Below are 27,218 nucleotides of genomic sequence, written 5' to 3'. Positions count from 1 at the left end.
AAACCCTTAAAAGTAATTTAGGTTTCAATTTTTTATTTTTGTGAATTGCGGAAAATTTTCCGCATTTTATTTTTCCAGAAAATTAACAACACTAGTTAATAACATAAAAAACCTTTAAAAAGTAATTTATGTTTCAATTTTTTATTTTTCCGGAAAATTAACAACACTAGAAAGAACCATCTAAAGATTATTTTTAGTTTTATTTTCGGCAGGCCCGACCAGAGAGAGGAGGAGCAGGTGCAGATTCCGGGCCCCTTCGAACTGGGGCCCGAGTTTGGACTCTTCTCCAAAGTTTCTTTCCATAAAATTATAGTTACCTAACTTACCTCCCGTAATTACGGCTCTCTAAGGGCCCGGAACTATTATTTTAGTAGGGCCCGGGCCAGACTTCAGCGGCCCTGACTGTAAGTTGGTGTAATGTTTCATTTTAAAGGCATTTTTATTTTTTAAATTTTTGTAAACATGCAAGTATTTTCTGTGTGCTATTCTAGTTCAATTTCTCACCACAGGGCGTCTCCACTGTCCGCTAAAATTAAAACAATGATAGAAGCGTATAGTATACTTTATAAATATTTTCCAATAATGGTATATATACAAGTATTTGCATGACACGACATATATTTTATAAAATAACACACAAGATTTTGTATACGTCGATATAGTTAAAATAAATAGTTATAATTGATCGATAGCTTTAAATATATATTCTCTTAAATAGGTATTTATATAGAAGAAATTAGAATATATTTAATTACTTTAACGTCAATTTAAATAAGCTTGACTGACCAAAACACAATTAACTTTCAAGGACGGAAGGATTTACCTTAATCTTTGGTTTACAGGCATTAAGATAAATAACAATTAACTAATAACAGAGATACGCTAACTTAATAAATGTTACCAAAAGTATATAGATATTTTACGTGAGAAGTATCCACCTAGGACGTAAAAATGAAACATGTAGATTCGCACGTTAGCTTGTAGATTTTCGTCTGCTAAGCAGACGCATTGTGTTTTAAAATGGCCAGCTTAGCAGATTTAATAGTCTTTTTTCTTCCGAAAAGTATTTTAATAAAGAAATGGGAACCTGGGAAGTTACATGTTTCACGCAAGTAACACTGAATACTTCTATGTAAGTTTATGTGATATACTTCTGAGTATACGCATTACAATTTCCGAGGGAAAAATAGCTCCTCATAAAACAAAATGCCTGCCAGTTTTCGGTGCCGATTTTAATAACTTTTGATTCATTTACTTTTGGCAAAATCCTTGCTGATACAATGTTTTCCTACACTCGAAAACACTGTTACCTGTTAGCACTACCAACGGCAGGGATTATTCTTTCTCGGTTCGAGAAGTCCTTTAATTTTCAAGATCGTTGCGCTCGTATTTAAAAATAGCGCCGCTAAAGCAAAGACGGACGACTATCGCCATCTGCCGAGCAGTTAATGAAGCTCGGCGTATTTCTATTAACGGGAGTCAAAACGCTATACGAATTGGTTTTTTTTTTCGTAACGAGCAGCTGATATATATACGGGCATTTATATTCCCATTAATCATAAGTGACATAAAAACCATAAGTATGACATTTCGTATTTTTGCAAACGAACTAAATTGTAAGTAGTATATTTCGTCTTTAGCATATTTTAGACACTAGGGGGCTCTGTGTTTAACTAAACCTTGATTGCGAAATAACACTAAATATCAGTTCGGTAATAATTTTTGCTAATTGTCATACCAAGAATGTTTTAATTTATGTTTAGGAAGAATGACTCTTTTGAGACAATTTTTAGCGTTGCTCCCAATCCACCACACGCTCTAACAGCAAGCTCCTCCCCCATAAACAAAATCCAATTAACCCCGTATCTCATTGGTTCCCCCAAACTGACGTCTCAACATAGTCACTCTCCCGAAGTAGAAATAAATACATTTTTAATCATACTTATTGTAGTTTGTGACTTCTGATTTATGATAAATGAAGCAGTCTCAGGCAAACATCGGCGGATCCGACCTCCAGTTTCCAGCCTCAGAGACCGTAGACCCGCGATTTCTATGGAGACTGGAGACCTGGAGACCTCTAGTCACAATGGAGACTGGAGACCTGGAGACCTCTAGTCACAATGGAGACTGGAGACCTGGCGACAGGGTGTCTCTAGTCGCGATGAGACTGCAGACCTGCGATTTATATGGAGACTGGAGACCTGGAGACCTCTAGTCACAATGGAGACTGGAGACCTGGCGACAGGGTGTCTCTAGTCGCGATGAGACTGCAGACCTGCGATTTATATGGAGACTGGAGACCTGGAGACCTCTAGTCACAATGGAGACTGGAGACCTGGCGACAGGGTGTCTCTAGTCGCGATGAGACTGCAGACCTGGAGACCGGATGACTCTAGTCGCTATGGAGATTGGAGACCCGGAGACTGGAGGTCTCTAGTCGCGATGAGACTGCAGACCTGGAGACCAGAGGCATCTAGTCGGGATGGTAACCGGAGACCTGGAGACCTGGAGACAGAAGGCCCAACCTACCATTGGAAACTGGAGGACCGGAGACCAAAAGTGTTGCCGACCATACATCGGCAGCTCCGGCCTCCAGTTTCAGTCTCCGAATCGGAGACCCGCGATTACTATGGAGACTGGAAGCCCAACCTTCAAGTGGAAACTGGAGCACCGGAGACTGGCGACCAAAAGTGTGGCCGATTTATGGTCTCAGGTAACACTGATTTCGAGTAACAACATAGCTTAGTTTAACAAGAGAGTGTCGAAGAAAAGTAGTGGTGACCGCTGTGGCAGGATCCCATTTATTCGTCCATCTTTCCGAGGAAGCTGGACAAGGCGCGTATTTTCCTCTTGAACTTGGGCGACTCGAGTTTCTTGGAGAAGGACTTGGGTTCGATGACCGACGAAGACTGGTCACGCCTCTCGTACTCGCCCTCGTCCATGTCGTCGTTCTCCGTCCGGATCTCCATCTTCTGGACGATCAGCCGGAGCAGCTGCAGCTGCAAGTCCATCATCTTGGACATCTCCTTCATTCTATCAAAACATCTTTCAGTTTCGGTCAGCGTCCATTCCAAGTCACGACCGAATATACGATTACCACGGGACGGACAATAGCTGACCCTTTCACGCCTCAACCGGGAATTTATACGCGTATACACTCGGAATGTCTAAGGATCTATTGGGACCGTGCTGCGAAAGCGGCTCGAGGAACGGGCGGGTTTAAATTACGTCGAACGTAGGACGTCACGCGTTTTTTCCAAACTCATTGGCTGGCTGCTAAGACTTTCCAAAAAAAAAAAATTTAAAAAAACACCAATTGCAAAAAATCATGATTTTTTCGAAAAAATCCAAAAATAATTTATTTTTAATAATTATCCGATTTTTTCAATGGCGCAGAGGCTGGCCGAGTATTTCAGCAGAAGTTTGCGAAAATATTTCTATGAATAAACTCGTACTGCCAAATCCAACTCAAACTGTGTCGCTTACTTCATTTAGCCATTACACTTACAAGGAGACATCCCTAGGTGTTTCTCCCCGATTTTTTTTCAAACTCGGGGGTTAAGTAGACCTTCACCTTGAAAGCTCCTAAAGGAAAAGTTTCAATGGCTATTCATTTTGCCATGGCAACCAAAAATGTTTTTCACAACTCAAATTTAAACTTTCTCTACGGAAAATAGCATGGGAAAATCAGTTTTTTTTCAAAAAAAAATTGGGTAAAATCGATAAAATTGGGTAAAATAGATGAAATTGGGTAAAATAGATGAAATTGGGTAAAATAGATGAAATTGTGTAAAATCAATTAAAATTAAATACAATCCGTGATTTTCCCATGCTATTTTACATCTATAGATAAAGTTTAAATTTGAGTTGTGAGGTTGCCATGGCAAAACGAATGTCCATTGAAACTTTTCCCTTTAGGAGCTTTCAAAGTACATGAAGGTCTACTTGTTAGTGAAATCGGAAAAAATACGGATTGATAATTATCAAGCTACCCTGCCGATTAGTTTTATTAACCCGTTAAATTTTAACTCTTATTTGGTTATTCTTTGTTTTTCTTGGTGTCTAAGGCACCATAATTTTTCTTAAAAATAAATACTTAATATTTTGAGAACTTGTCATGTTTTTAGGGAAACTGGTCTAGTATTTAGATTTAAAAAAAAGATAACAGAGGGTAGGTGAGCTTCTATTCGAGGCAAGGTTTAATGTCGACTAGGAGCCGAGTCTAGCTTTGCACGTCGCGAGCCAAAATCTCCGTTGTAAACCACGCCCGTTTAAATGAGAATCATTAGCGCCACTACAGTCTTCCTTGAACATTCTAAGTGTATAATATATAATTTTCTAATGAACTCTATTGGCTGCACCATGGACAAAAGGCCAGGTACGGCAAATTTAAAGGGTGATGCCAGCGGTGAAATTATGATTTTAAAATTTGCCATTTTGCGTCTAAAGAAACTAGTTGGCCAAAACACTATACTAGCAGCACTAGCCTACAGTGTAGTGTGGGGTGGAGCCAATAGTTTTTCACTATATATGTGCAATATAATTTGTAACATAATCACTCTTTAGAGCATTGAATAGAAAAAATTCAATGAGACGGAAAAGTGGAAACTTCTTGAGCGATTAAAACGGTTACTATAAAAACAAAACTCGTGATCGCGAGATTTGGAAATTACGAAATTACGTAATTTACGTCATTTCCCGTGAGCAATAACGAGCGCGCTTTTATAGCATATTTATGTGTGATTATGTTACATATGGCATTATACAGGGTGTCCACTAAAAACGAAAAATGATAAAAACTGAATAACGTTTATTTTGAGAATTTTCAAATTTCTAAGGGACATTCCTCGTGTAGACTGTAGAGAGACATTTACTAGTGTAAAATTGAATGACCTTGAACCATGGCTTCAAGGTCATTCAAAAACTATCTCGAGAACCGTTGGGTTTATGGATTTGCTTACAATTATAAAGTTGTTGCTCGCCATATTATAAGTTCAAATAAATTTGTTTTGACTAAATTTGACCAATCAGAAGCCGATAAATTGAAGTTTTGCGATAAAGAACAATTAATGCCTTCCGTGACATTTCAATTGAAATGTTGAACAACACTATGAACTCCGTCGTTAATCGAGCTCAGGCATGTATCGTAGCCGATGGTGGAATAATTGAACCGTTGTAAAATATTCAGTATTTTTTTGATTTATTCACATTAAAACTAATCAGATTATTTTATTATCAAACACTGAAATCTTTAACCTTCATTTCCTCGGCTTCAGATTGGTCAAATGTGGTCAAATCCAAGTTATGTGAACTAATAATATGGCGAGCAACAACTTTATAATTGGAACCAAATCCGTAAACCCAACGGTTCTCGAGATATGTTTCGAGGTCCATCAATTTTACACTAGTAAATGTCCCCCTGCACGAGGAATGCTTTATAGAAATTTTAAATTAAAAAAAAGTTTTTCAGTTACAAGCAAAGAAATACCCAAAAAACGCTCCAATAAAATCATACGGGACTGCCTTGCCCGTCTCGCGAGCATGCTGCCAGAACTTTGAAGAGGAAATCATTCGGTTTTGACAGTGTTAAGAGCAACCATAAACCATAGTAAACGTATGGTTGTATGTACAATTTTTTATTTGTTTCCATTGCGTGCTCCCCTGAAATCAAATCCTGGTTACGGTGCTGCGTACAGGAATCCATACATCTACTTGGAATGCTTATCCTGCCGTATCGCGAAAGGTAAGATCACTCTGACGGCTTTGGCCCCGCCTACGAGAGAAACAAATCCCCTCTGCGCGCGCTCCCCTCTCACGTCGTTGTTTGTTAAGTTAACATAGTGACGTCAAAAAAAACCGTCATCCACATCGAGAAGAAAATCTGCCGCGATAAGCATTCCAAGTAGAGGTATGGATTCCAGCTTCGAGGGTTTTGTAACGAAGTGATTACCCACTTCCAGCACGTGACCTCTGAAAAATCGGCTATCTATAGTTGGTTACCATGGCAACTACGGAGCTAATTTTTTCTGAGTTCCGACAGGAAGTGGGCAAACGCTATTGACTACGCGCGAGGCAGTGATTTCGAATCGAGGGTGGGACGCCTATATTATCTTTGCTTGGGCTGCTACGTCGTTCTTTTTAAACTGAAGGCTATTTTTAAATCGGTTAATCCCGAATAAGTAGATTATAATCTTACAATCAAAATATAATTTTGGATGTGAGATTATTTCAATTCAAAACAAAAAAATTTTATTAAAGAAAAAAAAAACTAACTTTCTGCGTTGTTGACAGAGTTCGTCGTAAACTTCGTCCTGGTGTTGTCCGATCGATTCCGGAAGTGTCTGAGCCAAAGATTTCCTCTTCATTTGCTCAGGACTGGCGAACCATCCCCTCAAAGTCATCCACTTTAAAAATTACGTTTAACGGTTAAATTTTAATCACTAATCCCGAATTAATTAATCCGCTAGCTAATTACAAGATACGACGAGGTACACTTTCGATTTGGGTACTCGTAAATTTCTCCCTTGTCCACCATCTTCAAAAATTTTGTGGGTAATTTTCTCTCCAAATCCGTATGTAGCTCCACCTGTTGGATCACATCTCTTAAATTTCTTATAAATATTAGTTTCCAAAATTTTTAAAAACTGTAATTTTTAAGTTCAGATCTATTATCATTATTTTCTAAAGGTAAGCGTTATTTTTAAAGCTAAGTCATTTTTAATGAATTTTATAGTTCGTTAGCTAAGTCATTTTTAATGAATCTTAGATTTCGTTAGCTATGTAATTTTTAATGAATCTTATATTTCATTAGCTAAGTCATTTTTTAACGAATCTTACATTTCGTTAGCTAAGTCATTTTTAATAAATCTTACATTTCGTTAGCTAAGTCATTTTTAATGAATCTTATAATTCGGGTTATAGGCTTAACGAGTTCGAAACGGTATTACACATCGAATTACAATCATAGCAGACGGTACCATGTTTTAACTGGATATTGTTCCTTTATTTTTACTCGTTAAGCCTTTGGCGTGTGTATTGCGATTTGATCAACCACAAATATGAAAGATCATACTCCCTTTAATGACAAAACTGGCAACCGCTGCAGCGCCATTTTGTATCAATTTTTCGAAAATGTCACCAAATAAATTAGTCATTGTATAAAATTTATCCTTAAATATAAAAACTTGTAAAATTATATGTTCCCTTTTTGTAATTAAAAGTTTATTGGACCATAACTACGCCCCCTTTGGTTCGCCATTGAAACCTAGATAGGTTGTGGCTAAAGGAAACCTAGATAGGTGGCGGCTAAAGCAGGCGCTATTAGTTTTGACTCATCGTTATTCGTAAAATAATGATACTGGAATTTTAATATAATTTTTACATCGTTTTCTTATATTTTGATAAGTTTATTTAAGAAAAAACGTTCTTATGACTTTATTATTTGTCTGTAGCAGACGCTAGATCATAGGCGCTACCTCGAAGAATCTAGCGCCGTTACACCACCTAGACTCGTTTCGGTCGCGAATTGTATTTGGGTCTACTGCCGTTTATTTCGGAGTGTAAAGGTTACTACGTATATATCATCAATTGTAAATAAAATGCGGAAATTTAAGTTTTTAACTCATCGCTAACAGAGAAGCAGTTGAAAACTAGTTAGCATATGAGTTTTCGATTAGGAATATAATAGAACTTTCCATAAAATGTTCGTTACGGTAAGAGGGGGAGAGAAAACTGTTTTTGCAAGGATGATTTTAAAAAATGTTATACCCTCGCTCAACTCTAACTTGAGCTCGGTAGGTCGTCTGCTACCGAGTGGGAGTATTTACAAAACACGGCGGATTAAAATTAATTCAAGTGATATTTTTGAATTTGTTAAATAAATTTTTTGAAGTATAAAAGTATTTCGTTTACTTTAAAGGAGAGGATTTAAATATTTAAAATAACGAAAGGTTTGGCACGGTTTCGATGATGTTTAACAGTTTTTAGCCTTGTGAACTAAGGCTTAACATTTCATTGACATTTGACAGCCACAGTAGTATATCAGGTAAAGATTGTTGTTTATCATAAAATACTAGCTAATAAGTATTAACAATACTTTCAGAGAGTTGATATGATTATTGCAATAATAATTCATTTAATTAGTATCGAAAATAAATTAAAATCAGTTTGAACTCCAAAGTCACTAAGCCTAACCCGAGCTCCGTGTAAAATGTTCGGGGAAATATTGCCAGAAAATGCTAAAAGTACAGCTACGGCCAACAGCAATGATTTTCCGCCTATAAACTGTACTATAACGTGTAGGAGTTCAGCGCCACGCTCGGTTGTTATATTGACTTCAATGTAAAAACTATTCTAAAAATAATAATCCACTAGGGGCGCTCACGTCATACACATCTTTTGCACATAGGTAAACACAGAAACGTCAACGAATGAGATGGCCGCTGTAGCGCGAGAGATCAAAGTTGGCCGTGGTACAGCCATCTTTTTGTTTATTTTTAGCGAAATTGGTGGTGGGTGACGTAGAAAAAAAAAGGGAAAGCACGTAGAAATATTTTTTGGAAAGTGCAATCATGGACAGTAAATTAAGAGGTGCAATAACAAATACCTGCATGGTTAGACGTTTCAGTTGGGCGTTTCTCCTTACGGTTTCGATATCTCCGACGGCCAAACCAATCTACAAACAGAAAGTTAGAATCAAACGTTTGTTAACATCCCTCTGTCGGGGATAACGGGCATACCATCGACTGCGCGTGTACGAAAGCCTCAACAGGGTGCGGGAATAAATTTTCTTTTTCACCACTATTATTTTTTTAAATTGTTTTGTCGAAGATTACTGTACTTCAGATTTGCATACAACCATCCCAGGTAGATATGCATTTATAAATAATTTTATTTTAATTAGGTAAAATTAACATTAATAATTGATATAATCTTGCCAAATATTTACAATTTAATTTGTGCTGGTTAAAATTTTATTTCGAAATTATTTGGAGGACTTAAGTGAAAATTTCAAAGCACAGAATGCCATTTGTACGAAGAATGCATTTAGTTGTACTAACTAGTATCTACACTAACACTTGTAAGTAAATATAAATTATTCTGGCTTGTACGAAACGCGTGAACAAATATCGGTTCGCTATTCCAACCACAGACGGCGATAGTGCACCGTGAAAACCCCTTAGTTATCTCTAGCTTTGACTGCTAAGGTAGCGTTATTCCATATGAAAATGCTATTTTCTTGAAGTTTTTGTATTAAGCTAACGCCAGTTATCAAGGAATCCAAATTTAATGAGTAACTTAGACAATAAAAGCTACATAGTTTCAGTCAAAATTATACGTTAACTTTGGAAAAGTACTCAACAGATGGCGGTCAATGCTTTCAAAAATCAATACCTTCATGGACCAAGAATCTAAGGGGACTCACGGTTCCTGATACTTTTACACGGTAGGCGTTGCCTAAATACGAAGTCTTACCGCGGTACATCAGCCACTTTGAAACGCCTCAAGAATTCTGTTCAACTATCACTGCGAGAGACTTAGTCGGGGCTTTGGCGATAGTACGAGCGATAAAGTTGGGTACATTTTTTAAGTTTAGAAATGAAATGGATTATAGTGAATTTGATAAAAAAAGCTTCAGCCATACGCGGCTTACTGGTTATTTTTACTTAACAGAATGGTTAATTACCATTGCTTAAACTTTTAAAGAACCAATTTAAAAAATAAAAGACCTAAAATTTACTAAGCCTCATCATTTAACCGACAACAACGGCGCCATTTTGTAAAAAAAGGGACGTGAACGCTCCAGCAGCTAAAGACTAACTTATCTACGAAACTACACCGGAAATTGACTTCAGCGACGTCTAGTTTGTCCACATTGAACTAAAATTAACCGTGTTTTTCCTATTCCCACTATTAACGCGTGCTTTTTAAAGCCTGAACAGCGAGTCTCCTTAGATTCTTGGTCCATGCTAGGATGCCAAGTTCGAGGTGCCAATATCGATTAGTTTCGCTTACCAAGAGGTTCATCAAAAGTATGGGCATCAAAACGATGAAACAGACCAGGAAGCCGGTAGCTATAACCATCTGGAACCAATTCAGGTTGTTGTCGGAACGAAGAGGAATTAAGAAAGTTCCCAAAAAATCCATTTCACCCAACATCATCGTACAAACTCGAACTAGAGACACCACCGGGTTGTAAAAACCTTTGTCCTTAAACTCCTGTAAAAAAAACCAACAAGATTATTGTGGGTAGCGTACGCGCCGATAGATGGCGCGTGTTACCTTGCCGTCAAATTTCCCCGTAATTTGGCCCAGTAGTATGTGGAAACTCAGGGCGAACGCTATGAACAGCACGGAAAACACGAACATAACTTTGAGCAAAGTGGACAGGATCTCCAGGAACATTACCACGTATATTCCTACTCGGTTAAACCTGACATTTTAAGAAAATAAATATCTTATTTACCAAAAGAAATATAATAAAAATATGCAAAATCATTTAATGGATAGGTTCGCACGGCGTGTTACCGTTTCCTACGTTATTATAAAGGCCTGTGCAAGCAAAATCTCTTCAATTTATTTATCCCATTTTAAGTTCACTAATTTAGAAAGTTGAATACCCTGAGTTTAAGCAAAGAAAGATGAGGGTCACTCATTTAATTAATTAAACGTTAACCTTATTAGGTCCAAATATGAGAGCCCCCTCTCGTGAATCAGAAGCAAAGAAATAAGTCGTCTCGTCGTTAAATGTACCGATCAAAGTCGGAAGGCGTGAACGGACCTTTATAATAACGTAGGCAACTGATTAACCCGTTTGTCATAAACGTAGTCTACTTCTGGTGGGGGAAAATATCAATGCGGCTCGTCGCGCCATCTAAATACCACTAGTGGAACTAATATGATTCTTAGCGCAATAAATAGAATAGATCATAGACAGTCTATGAATAGACTGATCGAGACTCAAGGTTACTACAGATTTTTACTAATAGATCGAGACTAACTTAAGGTTGCACATTTCAATGCGCCATCTATTGAAACTTAACTTTAGGATATTATTAGAAATAATTAAGAAGTAAAATATTATATTTGTACCATAAATCATTTAGATTTTATATAATTTCTTATCTAACTCTGTATTATTATTTTAATTGTTATATATTTTCTTAAATGTAGTTTGAGGTATCAAGATAGATGGCACAAAGAAGCAAAGGGATATATTTTTTCGCCAACCTGAAACTGACGAACGAGTTGCGCAATAACCAAATGTTACATATGAGGATAGAGGATATTACCTTTGCAAGTAGAGAAGGTAATTGAACCAAGCTAAGAATACCGCAATGGACGCGTATATGGCCTCCCTTTCGTCGCTGATGAAATGAGGCCAAAGGTAACCCATGGCGGCCATGGCTGCCGAAACGTACAGCGCCCATTCCAACGCATTTTGCACGTCCAACAAGTACTTGATACGCTGCAAATAAAGGAAAAGGATATAGTAATAACATTCGGATTCACCATTACGGCGCCTCTAGGCGCAAAAAAAATTGGCGCCTGTAGGCTTCGAGCTTAGGAAATATAGCGCCATCTGCCTTAATATCCGTCAACTAAATATGTGAAGAAATAGCAGACACCTTTTGAATTTCTAGGTTTTCCGGTTGAACTTTCAGCTTTTATGCAGAGATAATTTTGAACGAGCAGACAGCTTTCATCTATTTTAAAACTCGGTTGGTAGGCGGCGTTACTTAAGACGATAATTTAAACTACACACGATGCCTATTGGCATTGTCTAATGGGTTGGTCAGTTAAGTACGGGCAAGCCAAGTACTTCGACCGTGGGGCTTTATCAGAGTTTTGGCGCCCCTAGAGAAATGCCGCCCTAGACACGTGCCTACTCTGTCTAATGGTTAATACGCCCCTGATAACATAGGTATATAATGAGTAATATAAGTATATAATGGGAGCCATAAGTGTGTCAGTATCGGTGTTTAAAGGGACATAGGATTCGCTGCTGGTGGTCCCAGGACACTAAACGGTTAACTGGACGTGCACACTATGATCACGAGACACAGCGCGTTTGGTACTTAATAAAAACATAACGATTATAATTATCAGCTTAGCTAATACTAAAGGCACCAATATCTCAGGACCAAGTGATCTAGTGACTTTTATTGCATTTGAATTCGGATAGCCGGGTTAAATGGTGGGGTGGCGGAGTGGTTAGCACTTTCGCCTCGCAGCAAGAGGAGCCGGGTTCGATCTCAACTTTTGGCACTGGGCAGTGCCGTATTTCCGCCTAGGCCAACCTAGGCCGTGGCCTAGGTTGGCCCATCCTTTTAAGGGGCCCTCCAGTGACCGTAATTACTGTATTCGAAGGCATAAATCTATGATATCAATCGTATTTTTATTGGAGAAATTCCTAGGTAGATTTTGTTTGAAAATTACCAAAATTTCTGCCTTAAATCGCAATGTTGCATAATTATGGCATATTTAGTCGTCGATTGTTAAGAGCTTTATTTAGTAATATAACCGTAGAGCTCAGACTTCTACGCTGAATCAGGGAAACTCAGGCACAGCCTAGTTCTAGGGATAAGAGTAAATGCAGCGCGTGAAAAGGGGGCCCAGACTCCTTATTTGCCATGGCACTTTGTGAAAACTTGGAACAACTCCTTCTGCGTTGAGTTTGCAAGTTCTCTCCCCAATGGTTTAAGGGGTTTTCCCCCGAGCTCTTCGGTTTCCCCTTCCATAAAAACTTGTTGAGGTTAACGGTAATAGTTAGTGTAGGGAGCTGTTGACTCGCGTGGCTTGCAGGGATTGCCACCACCCTCCTACGCATTGTAACCCGGCCACCTGAATTAAAGGCTTTAAAAGTCGCTCGATGACTTAGGCGTAGGGTGGTGCCTTGGGTATTAGCCTAGTCAAAAATTACGTAGGAGGGTGGTGGCAAGCCCTTCATGCCATGCGGGCCAATAGCTCCCTACACTCACTAGTAATAGTTATGAAACTGGAACATAGATGGCGCATTTTTCTAAATTAAGCCCTTTTAAGGTCGGCAAATGGACTATAATTTTAAGTCGGCTTTGAGTCGGCATACGTTGCAACCGAATTTCGAGGCTATAACGTTAAAGGCTGGTTTTAACTAGGGCAAAAACGCCGCAACGGTGAGAGTCGACGCAAAAATATTGCATAAGGCCTAACGGGAATTTTTCGTGGCGACGTTCACCGTCGTGGCGTTTTTGCCTTAATGGAAACCAGCCTTACAGACTTTTTAAGTCGGCTTTTGGTCTTGGACCTAAAACCGACTTTTGGACTACACCCGACTCTAAAACGAAATAAAACAGCGGCTATTACCGTCAACCTCGACATGTTTTTATGGAAAGGGGAACCCAAAGAACTCTAGGGAAATGCCCTTTGACGAGAGGGGAGAGAACTTGAAAACTCAACGCGGAAGGAGTTGTTCCGAGTGTTCACCCAGTGCCACATACTTGGATCGAACTCTAGCTGTGAGGCGAAAGGGCAATCGGAAGATAGCCAACTGACATACTTATGTGAAACGTAGTAATTAACTTATGTTATGGAGGGAGTATTTTAAATGGCGTCCTTACCTGTTGGTACATTTGATAGAACTCTTTGAGGATGTTGAGGGCAACGAAACAGATGACGACGGCGGAGGTAATCACGCAAATGGCACATTTCTAATATTTGGGGTGAAAAGTTTTCAAGATTATTTAGGGTTGAGGATTACGTGTTTACTGAAGAAAATAGGGGAAGTACGTATCTGTAGCTTTGAGCCGTAGAAGTCGTCGGGTGACCCACGAAAACGCCTTTTTACGCGTAATAAACCAAGCTGAAAAAGTAGTTCCACTTTTGTTTTGATTCAACACGGCTATAAATGACGAAAGCAAATACGCCTTAGCTCAATTAGCAGAGAATGAGAAGGACAATATGTTACAATTGTTCAATTTAAGAAAAATTGATTTTTTAAACGATGTATTCATTCGTGATTTCCCGCCAAACCGTTTTGGCGCTAAAATTCGTGAAAAGTGACGCCTTTCCAAAGCTGACTAGAAGCGTACTTCCCCCTATTTTCTTCTGGTGTTTAGTATTTTATGTCGTTCAAGAAGCTTATAATATATCTCTTAGGACATAAATATTCATCTATTCGCGACCGAAACGAGTGTAGGTGGCGTAACGGCGCTAGACTCTTCGAGGAAGCGCCTATAATCTAGCGTCTGCTACAGACAAATTAAAAAGTCATAAAAATAAAGTTATATTAAAATTCAAGTATCTTCATTTATAAAGTCAAATTGACGAATAACGATGAGGAAAAACTATTAGAGTCTGCTATAGCCGCTACCTATCTAGGTTTCAATGGCGAACTTAAGGGGGCGTAGCGATAGTTTTCGGTCGCGAATAAATCAATAAAATGTGTGCCAACGCAGGCTTAAGGTGGTTTTCTACCACCTTTATTATTTATGATATTATGTAAATTAGTAAGCATTTAGAAAGTAATTTCCCATAATTCATCGATTCTAAATCCAAACTAAGTTATCTATATATATTTTTTTTTTCAAAAATAAGAAAGACTTTATTGGTGTATATGGCAGCGGAGGCCTTCACACCATGTACATCATACAGAATTAGATAACAAATTTAAAGTAAATACAAACAGCGATAAGAAGAGAAATAAACAAACAAAAAAAAACTATTGGACTCGGAAAAGTTAACGAATGCCAAAGGCGCGGAGCAGAGTACACACGTCCGAAATAATCGGTAATACACCTCGAGAAAAGGCCATACGGAGACCCGATACAGAATGGAGAAAGTATATAGTGTTAGATCGAATTTTTAACATAGATGGCGGTAGCTTCCCTATATCTCTCGCAAAACGGGAAAATCGATTGTTCCAAAAGTTTTGCAACGAAAGAGGAGACATTAGGTGAACCGAATAGATGTTTCTATAAAATAAAACGAATAAAAAGTTAAAAATAGAATATGTTGTCTCTTACGTCACAGTCTCTTACTTTTACAAGTCTACGAGCGCGCGCTACAGTCGCCAGAGGAATGTAGTTTTTCTAGCGCGCGTGCAAATCGCGCGTGCGAAGAATTACTAATAAAGCTGCGCCTTGTGACGTAAGAGCAACATATTCAATTATTTTTACTTTTTATTCATTTTATTTTGTAGAGAGATCTATTTCAAAGTGACAAATCATTTAATAGACAGGTTAAAACAGCACCAGAAAAGGCCTAAAAACGTATATGGGAACTTCTAGGAGGTGCAGACTGTACACTAAAAGGTACGTCTGCGCTTATACAAGTTCCCTTGGCTTACCCTCTCTAATATCAAAAGTTAATAAAAAGAACCATTTGTTTAACTACTTATATTTGGCTTTTGGATAAAGCGTGCGAGAGTAGTCAACTAGTGATTTTCATCAGTGGAAACCAGTCTTTTGGCGCCAACTCTATACGATAGAGGCCACTATATTTTTATTTGTCTTAGTTGTCTGTATCACATAGAGATGGCGCCAATATCATTTGCCACTCTACCCCGGATCTTTAGCGCCATCTGCATGCGGTAGAGGCAAGTAAATTTTTATTTGTCTTAGCTGTCTGAACCACATAGAGATGGCGCCAAGATCGGTGGCTCCTTTTTTTCGGGGCAAAGATCCAATTCGCTACTTCTTTAATCTTTATTTTTCCGAGCTACGTACCGCGAATTAATTGAACAAAAATGTGACATAATATTAATGAGACTCACCTCCGTGTGACGAACAGTTGTGACGTCAGCCATTTGAATGACGGTGGTACCGTTGTCTACGGCGGGTGGCGGGACTACGTGATTATTCACCAGAGACACGGCGTTGGCCGTCACGAATGTCAGAAATACGGTGTAGATGGCCAAGTTCATTAGGTGGAAGTACATCCCGTAGGCCGTCCTGTCCCGACAATGTTTGTTCGCGTTAAATTTCGGCCCCCAATCGTACTTTAATTACTACCACAAGTCAATAAATATTTTGCATAAGTGTGTCACTGAGATTAAATAATTACGGATTTGAAATGTTACGTAAAATTAACGTCATACCTCAAGCGAGAAAAATACGCATTTTAAGAAAAATATCCGGTTCTTTGCCTCGGCACTGTACCATACATTATGACGACGAGGCAAAGAGCGCGTAATAGGCCTAATGACTTAGTCTAAATTCCACCAAAAATGTGTGATCATTCTAGAAATGCTTTTCAAAAATAATTTAACAATCGGAAAATAGGGAACTGGCACACTTATGTGTAAAATTATTATTAACTTATGTTATTACCTACCATTTATGTTCCAAGTATTTGACGCATAACGGATGGGACAGTAACTCCTCACGACTATAGCGAACCATAATCTAAGAAAATCAAATTTTAATAATAATTCGGTTCGTGAAGCAGAGTCTTTTTAAGAAGGTTAGAGAACTGTCGGGTGTTTCGTGTTACATATTCGTCAGATATAGGGAGACAAAGGAAAATGTAAACATTCCCGTTTTGTTCGTAGGATGAAAATGACTGTGGAGTTACAGATAATTTTCATCTTATGACGTCATATGATGAAAACGACCGTTGGGTTACAGATAATTTTATCTTATGACGTCATAAGATGTTAATGACAGTTGGGGATTTTTAAGGCATCGCTCCATATTGCCGATTTCTTCTTCAAATTCAATACTTCAATAGTTTCAATAGATTTCATTTTAACTTATTGATAATTAATAAATTTTACATTTTCCCCTCTGTTTACTTTTCCCACCAGGAGCGCACTTCGTTATATGGCAGAGGTAGACCCGAGCGCTCATCTCTCTAAAAAGACTCTGCTTGAAATCTTAGCAAAACCGAACGGTCAGACGTTCAGAAAAAATACTAAATTTGCAAACACTGGATTTTTTCTAGATATTCCCAGAATTTGTATATTTTTCAGAATTTAAGTCTTTTCTTAAATCGTATAATGGATTTTTATTTTAGTGGATTTGTGGCTTTTTCTGAGGATTTCATGTTTTTTTTTGGGATTTATTCGAGGGTTTTTTTTAGAGTTTATGCGAGTTTATGGGTGATTTCTGAACCTTTTCTGCGATTTGGCGATTTTCAAGAATTGCAAACCAAGTATTTGTCGCTTGTTTTCAAGGATTTATAGTTGTTTTCGAGGGTTTGTGGATGGGTTTAGAGGGTTTGTGAATTGTTTTCAGTGGATTGTGCATTATTTCGAGGGCTCGTAGATAGTTTTCGGGGGTTTGTGGGTGGTTTTAGTGGTTTGTGGATTGTTTTCGAGTGTTTGTGGATTGTTTTCGGGGGTTTTCGAGGAGATAACTTGCAAACTCAACGCAGAAGGAGTTGTTCGAATTTTTTTACCCAGTGCCACAAATTGGGATCGAACTCGGCTCTTCTTGGTCACCACTAGGATTTTTGATCGAGCTAGTGGATTCTTTCGAGAATTTTGGGCTTTTTTTTTTAAATGTCATTTAATTCTGCGTTTTGGATTTCTTTCTATGGATTTTTGGTTGAGGATACGTGATTTCCCTAAAAGTCCAACCATTGGTAAATAAAAACGTCTACTTACATTTAATACTGGCAAGGGCCTGTGACTTTTCACTAAGGACCTTTTTGGGCATATTTTCTCCGGATCCTCCAAATACATAAAATTATATTTGACCTGTTATAAAATAGTGTTTTTTTAAATGTAACCAGAAGTGTATAATATACCTCTTACGATATAAGTATCCATCTCTCTATCCTGCTAATGTTATTCGCTTGAAACCTGTACCTTCTCAGGTTCGCATTGATTTGTCAAAATTATTTTTGGAAAAAACTTAGTACGGGGTCAAATTTATGACATAGTGAGTTTATAAAACTATTACATCTACAAAATTACTTAAAGGGAATATAACCTGCAAAGCTATCTTTATGGAAGACCCCCTTCAATTTTTCAAATTACCCTGTACAGTGGCGCCAAACATTTTTAAAGCCAAAGGCAAGAGCGGCGAGAGCTGCAAGCGTTGGTGTTCCACAACAAATACCCGAGGTTATATTCCCTTTAATAATTAATACATATTCTAGTACTAGTACATTTTACATGCGGCAATTTTGATGCCGTGACGTGGTGTATCCATACGTGGTTTGCCGGGAAGTGGAATCTGCGCCAAGGCAGCGAAGGTACGTTTCATTTTTATAAACTAGCTGGATACTTATCTCGTAACAGATATATTATAAACTTATGCTGTTATATACAGGGTGTTTTTATAGGTAGGTTAGTAACACTCCAATTTTTGTCTGAATCTATTTAAGTTCGAAATTTCCTTAAATGACCTCTACAGCGTTTGACTTTTAGTCGCTTCCGGAATTTGACGTGGGGATAAATTTACGACACTTGGGAAAATAGCGAAAAACGTTGTTCAGATCCAACAGAAAACTTTCGAGCAGACGAACGGCAAAGCATTTAAGTGCCTGCAAAATCATTGAATATATTGTTTTAAACATTTAAGTCAACTTTCTTTTGAGAATATAGACACTTATAAATATTGAATTTCTGTTCCATGGTAAACTTATTGAAAATTGTTAAAAATATTTTAAAAAGAACTGCTACTGCATGGAGTTATTTAAAAACATAATTTATTTAAATATTTTTTTTTGGCTTTCGGACCGCGGTCCTTAGTCAGCCAAGCGTCGAGTAATATAAACACTTTTTAAAAATAATAAAAAATCTAAATACTAATTTAAACTTTTGAGAGTATTCCATTTCAAAATAAATTAAAAATTTTTATTTTAATTTACAAAAAAAATTAAAACCATTTTCAAAATTATCGTGAAAGTGAATTCTAATCACTTATAATTTTCGAGAAAATTGTTGAAAAGAAACAAAATTGGAAAAACATTTATAAATTATTGAGAGATCTTTTGAAAATCAATTCAGAATTCTAACTTATAATGTTCGAGAAAATTGGAGTGTTAACAATAAAAGAGACACCCTCCGGAATGTACCGTGAAACACTCACGTAAAACGATTTAGAATCACTGTTAAATTTTGATCGAGTAATTCCTCTATCCAACACCGCCTGAGAAAGTATAATTTTATCAATTTGAACATACATCACAGAATCAAGATCTCATTTAGTTTACAGAGAACGCAAGTCTACTTTGCAAAGGTCCGTTTGCATAATCTTTTACTTAAGCTTAATTCTCTTTCAAAAGGGAATCCTTTATTTTCCGAATTGTGTATCGCCATCTAGTATCGGCCATAAAAAGTTTGCATTTATTTTTGGAGAAATCCTGTACAATTAGTTCGATTTAGTTCTTAAATTTAATAGTTTATCGAATTTAATCATAAATAGAAAAAAATTGTAGATTCTCAATTATTGCGCAAAGAAAAATATTTTAAAGCAAGTCCTCAAAAGATGGCATTACATTTTAATAGGGACTTCGTAGTATGACGTCGCACGGACGTTACCCATGCTTTTTCTTGTAAATAAAAAATTGTTTACCAACATGGCAGCCGTGACTAAAGCTTGGAACTGCCATCAGCCTATTGCGATTTTAAGTGTGGTCTAGGCAGTACTTTTGTTTGATGGTTCTACTCGTACGTTCTCAGTAACCTAAATGGTTTTTGATTATAACAATCAAACTTCACCATCATAACTTCAGGCATGACAGCCGTCAAACCCTCCAATAGGCAAGAGTACTGCTTGGTGTTAACAGTCATAATCTCCTCCACCCTTGTAGTTGCAATTAGCAATTGGAAGTTAGTAATTAGTAAGGCCAGTAGATTAAGAGACGGGGTGCACCTACCTGGTTTCGTGGGTGACCATGGCCATGGTGACCTCAGAGTGCTTGTAGTGAAGGGCGAAGTCGATGGCGGTCATCTCTTGCATGTTTCTCAGCACTTTGCAGTTGACTTTCAGCAACAGGTTAGCCGCGCTGGCTTTGTTGTGCACCGACGCCAAGTGTAAGGCCGTGTTCTGAATGACAAATCAATTGACCCCTTAGGTTACTTGCTTTTTTCGACAGTATATTTATATACGCACTAGCTGGGGTACCCGGTATTTCCCGGGGAAATATGCCTAATTGTACTAAAAGGTGTATCTCATTGCAGTGGTTTAGCATAATTCGTCCCGAACGAGGCGCTGACTTGTATACGAAGTTAGGAATCACTTCCTAACAAACATACACTATCATTGTTTTTATTTCAGGGAGCACGCGATAAATCGCTCGAGCCCATTTACGCTAAAATATCAAGACTCGCGTGGAACTTTTTAACAAGTTGAATAAGACATACATAGAGTTTATGCTAGCTAGGAGCAACAAACACCATTTGTACACCGATTACGCGGAGTGATCAGCCCCTCGCTTAAAACTGAAGTATCCAACTAGCCATCCATCAAGATAGAAGATTTCAACTGAGCCGACGCGACATGTCATAGATAAATTCAAAAATACGTAATTAATTTGGAATAAAATACTTGTGTTTTAATTGCTCCGTTAGTTTGGGGATAAACTATCAATAATAACAAGGTTATAGTTTATTAATAGTACTAACTTGTAAATTTTTATATTGATCTTATTTTTCATTGGCTGCTAAAGATACATTTAGTTTTACATTTGTGTGACAAATAGTGCAATGGTAAAGAGTTGATTTTAAATTAAATTTAACTTGACGGTAATTGCAATAGATGGCGCTTACGACTGAACATGACGTAGTGCGTAAGTATGGGTTCATGGACCAAGAATCTAAGGGGACTCACTGTTCAGGATTAAAAAGCACGCGTTAAAAACTGTTAATACTAGGAATAGGAAAATTACGCTTAATATTAGTTCAATGTGGACAAACTAGACGTCGCTGAAGTCAATTTACAGCGTAGTTTTGTAGAGAAGCTGGACCGTTCACGTTCAATTTTGACAACTAGCGCCGTTGTTGTCGGTTAAATGATTAGGCTTAGTAAATTTTAGACCTTTTATTTTTGAAATTGGTTCTTTAAAAGTTTAAGTAATGGTTATTAATCATTGTGTTAGGTAAGCCGCGTATGGCTGAGGTTTTTTAATCAAATTCACTGGAATCCATTTCATTTCTAAACTTAAAAATTTACATAACTTTATCGCCTAAGCCCCGACTAAACCTCTCGTAGTGATAGTTGAACAGAAGTCTTGAGGTGCTTCAAAGCGGCTGATGTACCTCAGTAAGCCTTCCGATTTAGGCCACGCCTACCGTGTCAAAATAACCCCTTAGATTCTTCGTCCCTAATGGGTTCATCTACTACAAAATGGCAGTGAAATAGTCTCTTCTAGCTTAGTGAACTCCTGAGTATTTACGTTTGTATAAACTATATTTTCTCTATGCAATTGTTTTAGAAGATGATGAAGTATTTCGCCCTGCTCTTTTTGCTTCCAAAACGTACATTGAAATATCAGTTAGCCTGTGAAAGTACATGTTTCGAACGAATAAAACCATCAACACTGGACGATGATTACTTCTTTCATAAGATAACTGCTATATACTTCTGATATTTGTTAATTTTAATCCCGGTAGACCTAGTGGCTTAAGAACAGCAACCAGTGAAAACTTTCTTTATTTTAAAGGCTCTAAATTAAATCGAATGTTAGAATTGAGGTGAAAGAGCTTTCAGGGACTTAATCCAATTTGAAACCATCCCGCGTTTGCTATTTCCGCTTTTAAGTCACCGCATTGAGGAAGGTTTTGTCTTTACACGGAATCCCCAACTTCCGTATCCGGGTCAGAGGAAGGTCGTCAATGTACCGCTACCTGAGAGCAAAAGTCAAGTAAGTCGAGATACGTGACTATTGAAATAAATTCAAAATAAGAATCCTTGAGTGTTTTTAAATTAAGGTGACTCAGTACAAAATTTTCAATATATATTTTCACTCTATTTTTATCAATTTTCATAATTAGATTATCATTGTTATTATGCTAGATTTCGAACTTAAAACTGGTTTTTCTCAAATAGGGGTTTTCAGACTTGCTTGACTCTTGCTCTAAGGTAGCGATACAGGCAATTAGTAATCCGCGTCCAATAGTGTCTAATGAGATAGAGCGATTGTCCCCTTTTCGGCTAATCCGAACACGCCCCGAGTTGCGGAGGTTTCGGCCACAACCACGGCGCCAGACGCGGAAGAGACGTGATTTGGGAGGATAATTCCAAAAGAGAGGGGGCCGTATATTGGACGCTCTATAATCTCACATCTATCATCGCTTCGTGCTAGAACCAATATTATTAAATACGAGATTTGGAGTACAGCGCTGCATTTGAAACAGAAACGGCACCATTTCCGAAGAAATATTGCCATCACGTGCGCGTTCTAATATTTTTCTTCCATCTGTTACCACGTTCTCGTAACTTTCAAATAACAACCATTTCCATACCCATTTTCGTCCCATTACCATCCCACCTTAATTGATGACTTTAAAGTCGCTTGATAATTTAGGTGATTATTATTTTTATTATTATATTTTCTTCCATTCGTTACTGTTCCGTAATTTTCCAATACCACCCATTCCCATTTCATTTCCGTTCAAGATTTTTTTACATAATATTTCCATTCCATTACCATCCCACTTCCGTTCAAATATTTTTTCCATCCTATTTCCATTCCATTACCATCCCACTTCCGATCAAATATTTTTTCCATCCTATTTCCATTCCATTACCATCCCACTTCCGTTCAAATATTTTTTCCATCCTATTTCCATTCCATTACCATCCCACTTCCGATCAAATATTTTTCCATCCTATTTCCATTCCATTACCATCCCACTTCCGTTCAAGTATTTTTCATCCATCCTATTTCCATTCCATTACCAACCCACTTCCGCTCAAGTATTTTTTCCATCCTATTTCCATTCCATTACCATCCCACTTCCGTTCAAATATGTTTCTTCCATCCTATTTCCATTCCATTACCATCCCACTTCCGTTCAAATATTTTTCATCCATCATATTTCAATTCCATTACCATCCCACTTTCGTTCAAATATTTTTCATCCATCCTATTTCCATTCCATTACCATCCCACTTCCGTTCAAATATTTTTTCCATCCTATTTCCATTCCATTACCATCCCACTTCCGTTCAAATATTTTTTCCATCCTATTTCCATTCCATTACCATCCCACTTCCGTTTAAGTATTTTTAATCCATCCTATTTACATTCCATTACCATCCCGCTTCCGATGAAATATTTTTTTCCATCTGATACTGTTCCGAAATTTTCCAATATGAACCATGCCCATTTCCAACAAGCTTGCTCATTCCCAACCATTACCGAGAGTTACCGACCATAATCAATAATCGGAGAAAATCAGGCTCTACCTCAGACCCGTATTCTTTTTATATCTATTCGAACTTGTAGCCTTGGTAATGCATTTCTAACTAACAGCTTTAGTGACCACTGACCAAATAGTATAAGAGAAAAAATATTTGACCCATACACTTTGCATAAAGTAAAAATATCGGGTCGAAGAGAAAAAATATTTGATCCATACACTTTGCATAAAGTCAAAATATCGGGTCGAAGATAAAAAATATAATAATATAATAATATATCAGCTAGGCTAATACCCAAGGCACCACCTTAGGCCTAAGTCATCAAGCGACTTTTAAAGCCATTAATCCAGGTGGCCGGGTTACAACGCGTAGGAGGGTGGCGGCAAGCCCTTCATGCTACGCGAGCCAACAGCTCCCTACACTTACTATTACCGTTAACCTCAACAAGTTTTTATGGAAGGTTAAACCGAAGAACTCGGGGGAAAACCCCTTAAACCAGTGGGGAAAGAACTTGCAAACTCAACGCAGAAGGAGTTGTCCCGAGTTTTCACCCAGTTGGGATCGAACCCGGCTGCTTTTGCTGCGAGGCGAGAGTGCTAACCACTCCGCCACCCCACCACTCCGCATAAAGTCAAAATATCGGGTCGTGTTCGTATCTCATTCCAATTAGAAACGAAATGAATTTCTGCTTACCCCGTCTCGATCCATTTGGTCTAAGAGATGGGAATGAACGGTCAGCAGTTGATCCATGGTGTGAGTGTATCCGTTCTGGGCAGCGTAGTGCAAAGGGGTCCTGCCTTTGTGGTCTCGGTGGAGCAACGCCCCTTTGACCAGGAGCAGGTGGACGACGCGGGTGTGTCCGTTGAGGGAGGCGATGTGTAGCGGGGTCATCCCTTCGCCGTCCATCTCGTTGATGATCAGGTGACCTTTCTTGCTGTCCAGTAAATGGCGAACCGTGTTGTAGCGACCATACCTGAAGGACATTAACGAAAGACAAGTCGAAAACTAGGTTCATTCTAGCCAGGAACCAAAAACCTGGCTACATAACTTTATCTAGCGACCAGTAATTACTGAAAAGAACGATTATCAGTCGCTGAATTTAAAGACCCACAGAATCGGATGCGAAATTCGGGACGAATTTGTGGTCGCGACTCTCTTTCCGTCACGTGACTCAGACCTACCTTAACGCTTGCCAAAACACGTGATTATGTAGTTGTACCCTCAAAATTCAATCGATTCTGTGGCCCTTTAATAAATCTACTTTGCACGTTACGTTTAAATTTTAACCTCGAATATATCAAGCTACGGTTGGAAATTACAATACGTCGTTAGATCTAGCTACGTGCAAAATTTCATTCTAATCGGTTAAATTTAACTATATCTAAGACGTTGACGAACATTTCATCATCTGAGTCGCTGATAAGGAACCTTCGTTGCAGTGATGCCAGATCGAGGGAATTTTCCCACATTCACGAATGTTTTGACCCCATAAAAAGGAAAAAGAGAAAGCAGACCCAAAATTAGAAAAATCTATGGAAATAATTGGGTTGAGCTGGCATCACTGCAATCTTACTTTGGTATTTTAAGAACTAAACTAAAATCTGAAAAAGCCAGCGATGAATTAAGGGTATATTGTTCGATATTCAGAATGTAGATGGCGCTATATTTTCGATACTAGAGGTCTACAGGTATAATTCCTTAAAACAAACAATACCACATTTTCGAGGGCTGCTTAAATTAATTTAATTGTTTTTCGAAAAACAAGGGAAATTATTTGGTACCAAAAGGGAATTTTAACGGCATGAAAAGGAAATTTAATTTCCGCGATCTGGCATCACTGCTTAGCTTCTGCAACGCGAGATAGCGGTGTTCGTACCTCGCGGCAAAGTGAAGCGGCGACTGGTTATCGTTGTTCTTCAAGTTGATGATGGCGCCAAGGCGAAGGAGACTTTGGATGGTCTTCAGATGTCCGCTCCGGGAGGCGTAGTGCATCGGGGTGCAGCCGCACGTGTCCCTCTCGTTCAACAAATTGACAATTTCGGACCCTTTCTGTCGCGAAAATAAACAAGAAGCTTAAAGAGGAACGGTCAAGCTTTAACCAGTTAGTTAGCCCTATAGCCCGTTAAAAACAAAAATTTGTGGCGAAAGCCGCATCAAAAAATATTAAGCGGTTAATTTTTAATAAAATAAAGAAATTTCGGGAAATTGAAAAGCGCGCGTCCGCTACGACACCCGGTGAGAAATTGGTGAGACACTCCTTGCTTAATTAAAATTGAAAAACAATATAAAAGACGCGGAAGATTTATTTTTTGTTTTTTATTTTGCAAGCACGGCGCGTTCCAGTTATACGAGACAAAAGCCTAAATTGCGCGATTTAGATAAGTTAGGATAGTTCGCAAATCGCTCACTAAGGTCGTGATGGCGCTGGCGATACACCTAAAGATGGCGACGAAAATTCAAACCCAAATACTCGGCGTTATTTTTGCGTTTCAACTATTTAGACCTATTTGGTTCCTACTTATAAAAATTTGGTTCCTATTTCACCCCATTTCTAGCCTGAAAAATCCTCTATTTCCTTATTTTTTTTTTTCAGATTTTGGTGGGCGCCCTGCTATTGTCAAATTATAAAAAAATGCCTAACTTCGTTTTACTATCGAGGAAACGAAAATCAGTGTAAAATGATAATACAATTCAAATATATTATTTATCATAATAATTGATGATTGCGTACCGTAAAAAGTCCTTAAACGCTAATTACTGCGAAAAGCTAACGGCTTCTGCTATCTAATTTTTCCCTGCAATCAAAAGAGGGATTAGCGATTGCTACCACCTATAGGCTCACACCACCCACATCTTGCGATTCGATCCATTTACAGATAAACTTTGATACAAGAAGAACAGAAAGCTAATAGGCGCTACAATAAAACATCTTCAAGGAAATTGCCAAGAAGTAATATTACCGAGAGCCAGGACCCGCGAGTCTCTGTTTATATAGTGCTTGTTCAAATAATGGTAACTTTTCATCTGTATATAGAACGTAGTGTTTTTGTTAAGCCTTAATACGTCAATAAAAGTTATATGGTTAAAAAGAAACACTAACCGTTCAAGTGAAAAGTTTCCATTATTTCAACAAGCACTATAAACAGGAACTTGCAGGTCCTGGCTCTTGGAAATATTAATTATTGGCAATTTCCTTGAAGATGTTTTATTGAAGCGTCTTTTGGACGATGCAAATAGCTGACTATTTCATCGTCGTGTAGCGAAAAATATTAGAAGTGACTTGATAATGGAATTTATTTATTTAAAATGCGATTGCAATTTCATATTATTTAATTTTTTAAACTAGTTTTTATAACTTGTACTAACCCAAATTACGGTTTGAGTCAATTTGATCGATTCCCAAATGATCGAACGGGTCCCATTTGATCGAATTTTCATTTGATCGAATTGCATTTGATCGAATGGCATTTGATCGAACGAAATTTGATCGAAAGCTACTGTAGGGTAAAACTACTAGTTTTTGGGAGTAAATCGAAAAGGCAACCTCTAGTCAGAATGAAATACAGTAGACTCTATGAATAATAATTATTTCTTTAAACTGTACTAACAGATTCAAACTATTCTCCGCTATATTTATAATACAACTAAAAAACAACAAAAATTCAAAAAATAATATAAAGAAAAAACCTGAGCGCAGTGACGTAGAAAACAAAATATTCTCTCGGACATAATTAATAGAAAGACCTATTAAAAAAACGAACTCTGTACCTAATTTTTAGCAATAGAAGGGCCGTGAACGTGGTCAGACTCCTCGTATACAACGGTGCATACGCGCCTACGGCGCGCGTACATCAACCTAACCTAACCTAACCTAACCTAACCCTATTTATATATATAAAAAACCACGGGCCGTTATTGTCGATG

At 37.9% G+C, this 27,218-nt stretch overlaps 1 protein-coding gene across 1 annotated transcript in view; it reads right to left on the bottom strand.

Moving 5' to 3' along the window:
- Positions 1 to 1,661: 1,661 nt before the first annotated feature.
- The window catches only part of TrpA1 (Transient receptor potential cation channel A1), a 66,378-nt gene continuing 40,821 nt past the window's right edge, over positions 1,662 to 27,218 (bottom strand). The window contains 15 exon segments of the mRNA XM_090172824.1: positions 1,662 to 3,033; positions 6,274 to 6,404; positions 6,476 to 6,586; positions 8,606 to 8,674; positions 10,015 to 10,432; positions 11,292 to 11,467; positions 13,599 to 13,688; positions 15,752 to 15,929; positions 16,312 to 16,382; positions 17,585 to 17,677; positions 19,017 to 19,076; positions 19,649 to 19,733; positions 19,807 to 19,976; positions 23,988 to 24,267; positions 25,171 to 25,343. Of these exon segments, the coding sequence (XP_090028950.1) occupies positions 2,802 to 3,033; positions 6,274 to 6,404; positions 6,476 to 6,586; positions 8,606 to 8,674; positions 10,015 to 10,432; positions 11,292 to 11,467; positions 13,599 to 13,688; positions 15,752 to 15,929; positions 16,312 to 16,382; positions 17,585 to 17,677; positions 19,017 to 19,076; positions 19,649 to 19,733; positions 19,807 to 19,976; positions 23,988 to 24,267; positions 25,171 to 25,343 (2,337 nt within the window). The 3' untranslated portion in view covers positions 1,662 to 2,801.

This window comes from Leiobunum rupestre, chromosome 4 (assembly GCF_980474605.1).
Source record: "Leiobunum rupestre chromosome 4, qqLeiRupe1.1.hap1, whole genome shotgun sequence".
NCBI lineage: Eukaryota > Metazoa > Arthropoda > Arachnida > Opiliones > Sclerosomatidae > Leiobunum > Leiobunum rupestre.
Note: the sequence above shows the minus strand (reverse complement) of the source record. Positions and strands in the feature narration are given on the sequence as shown.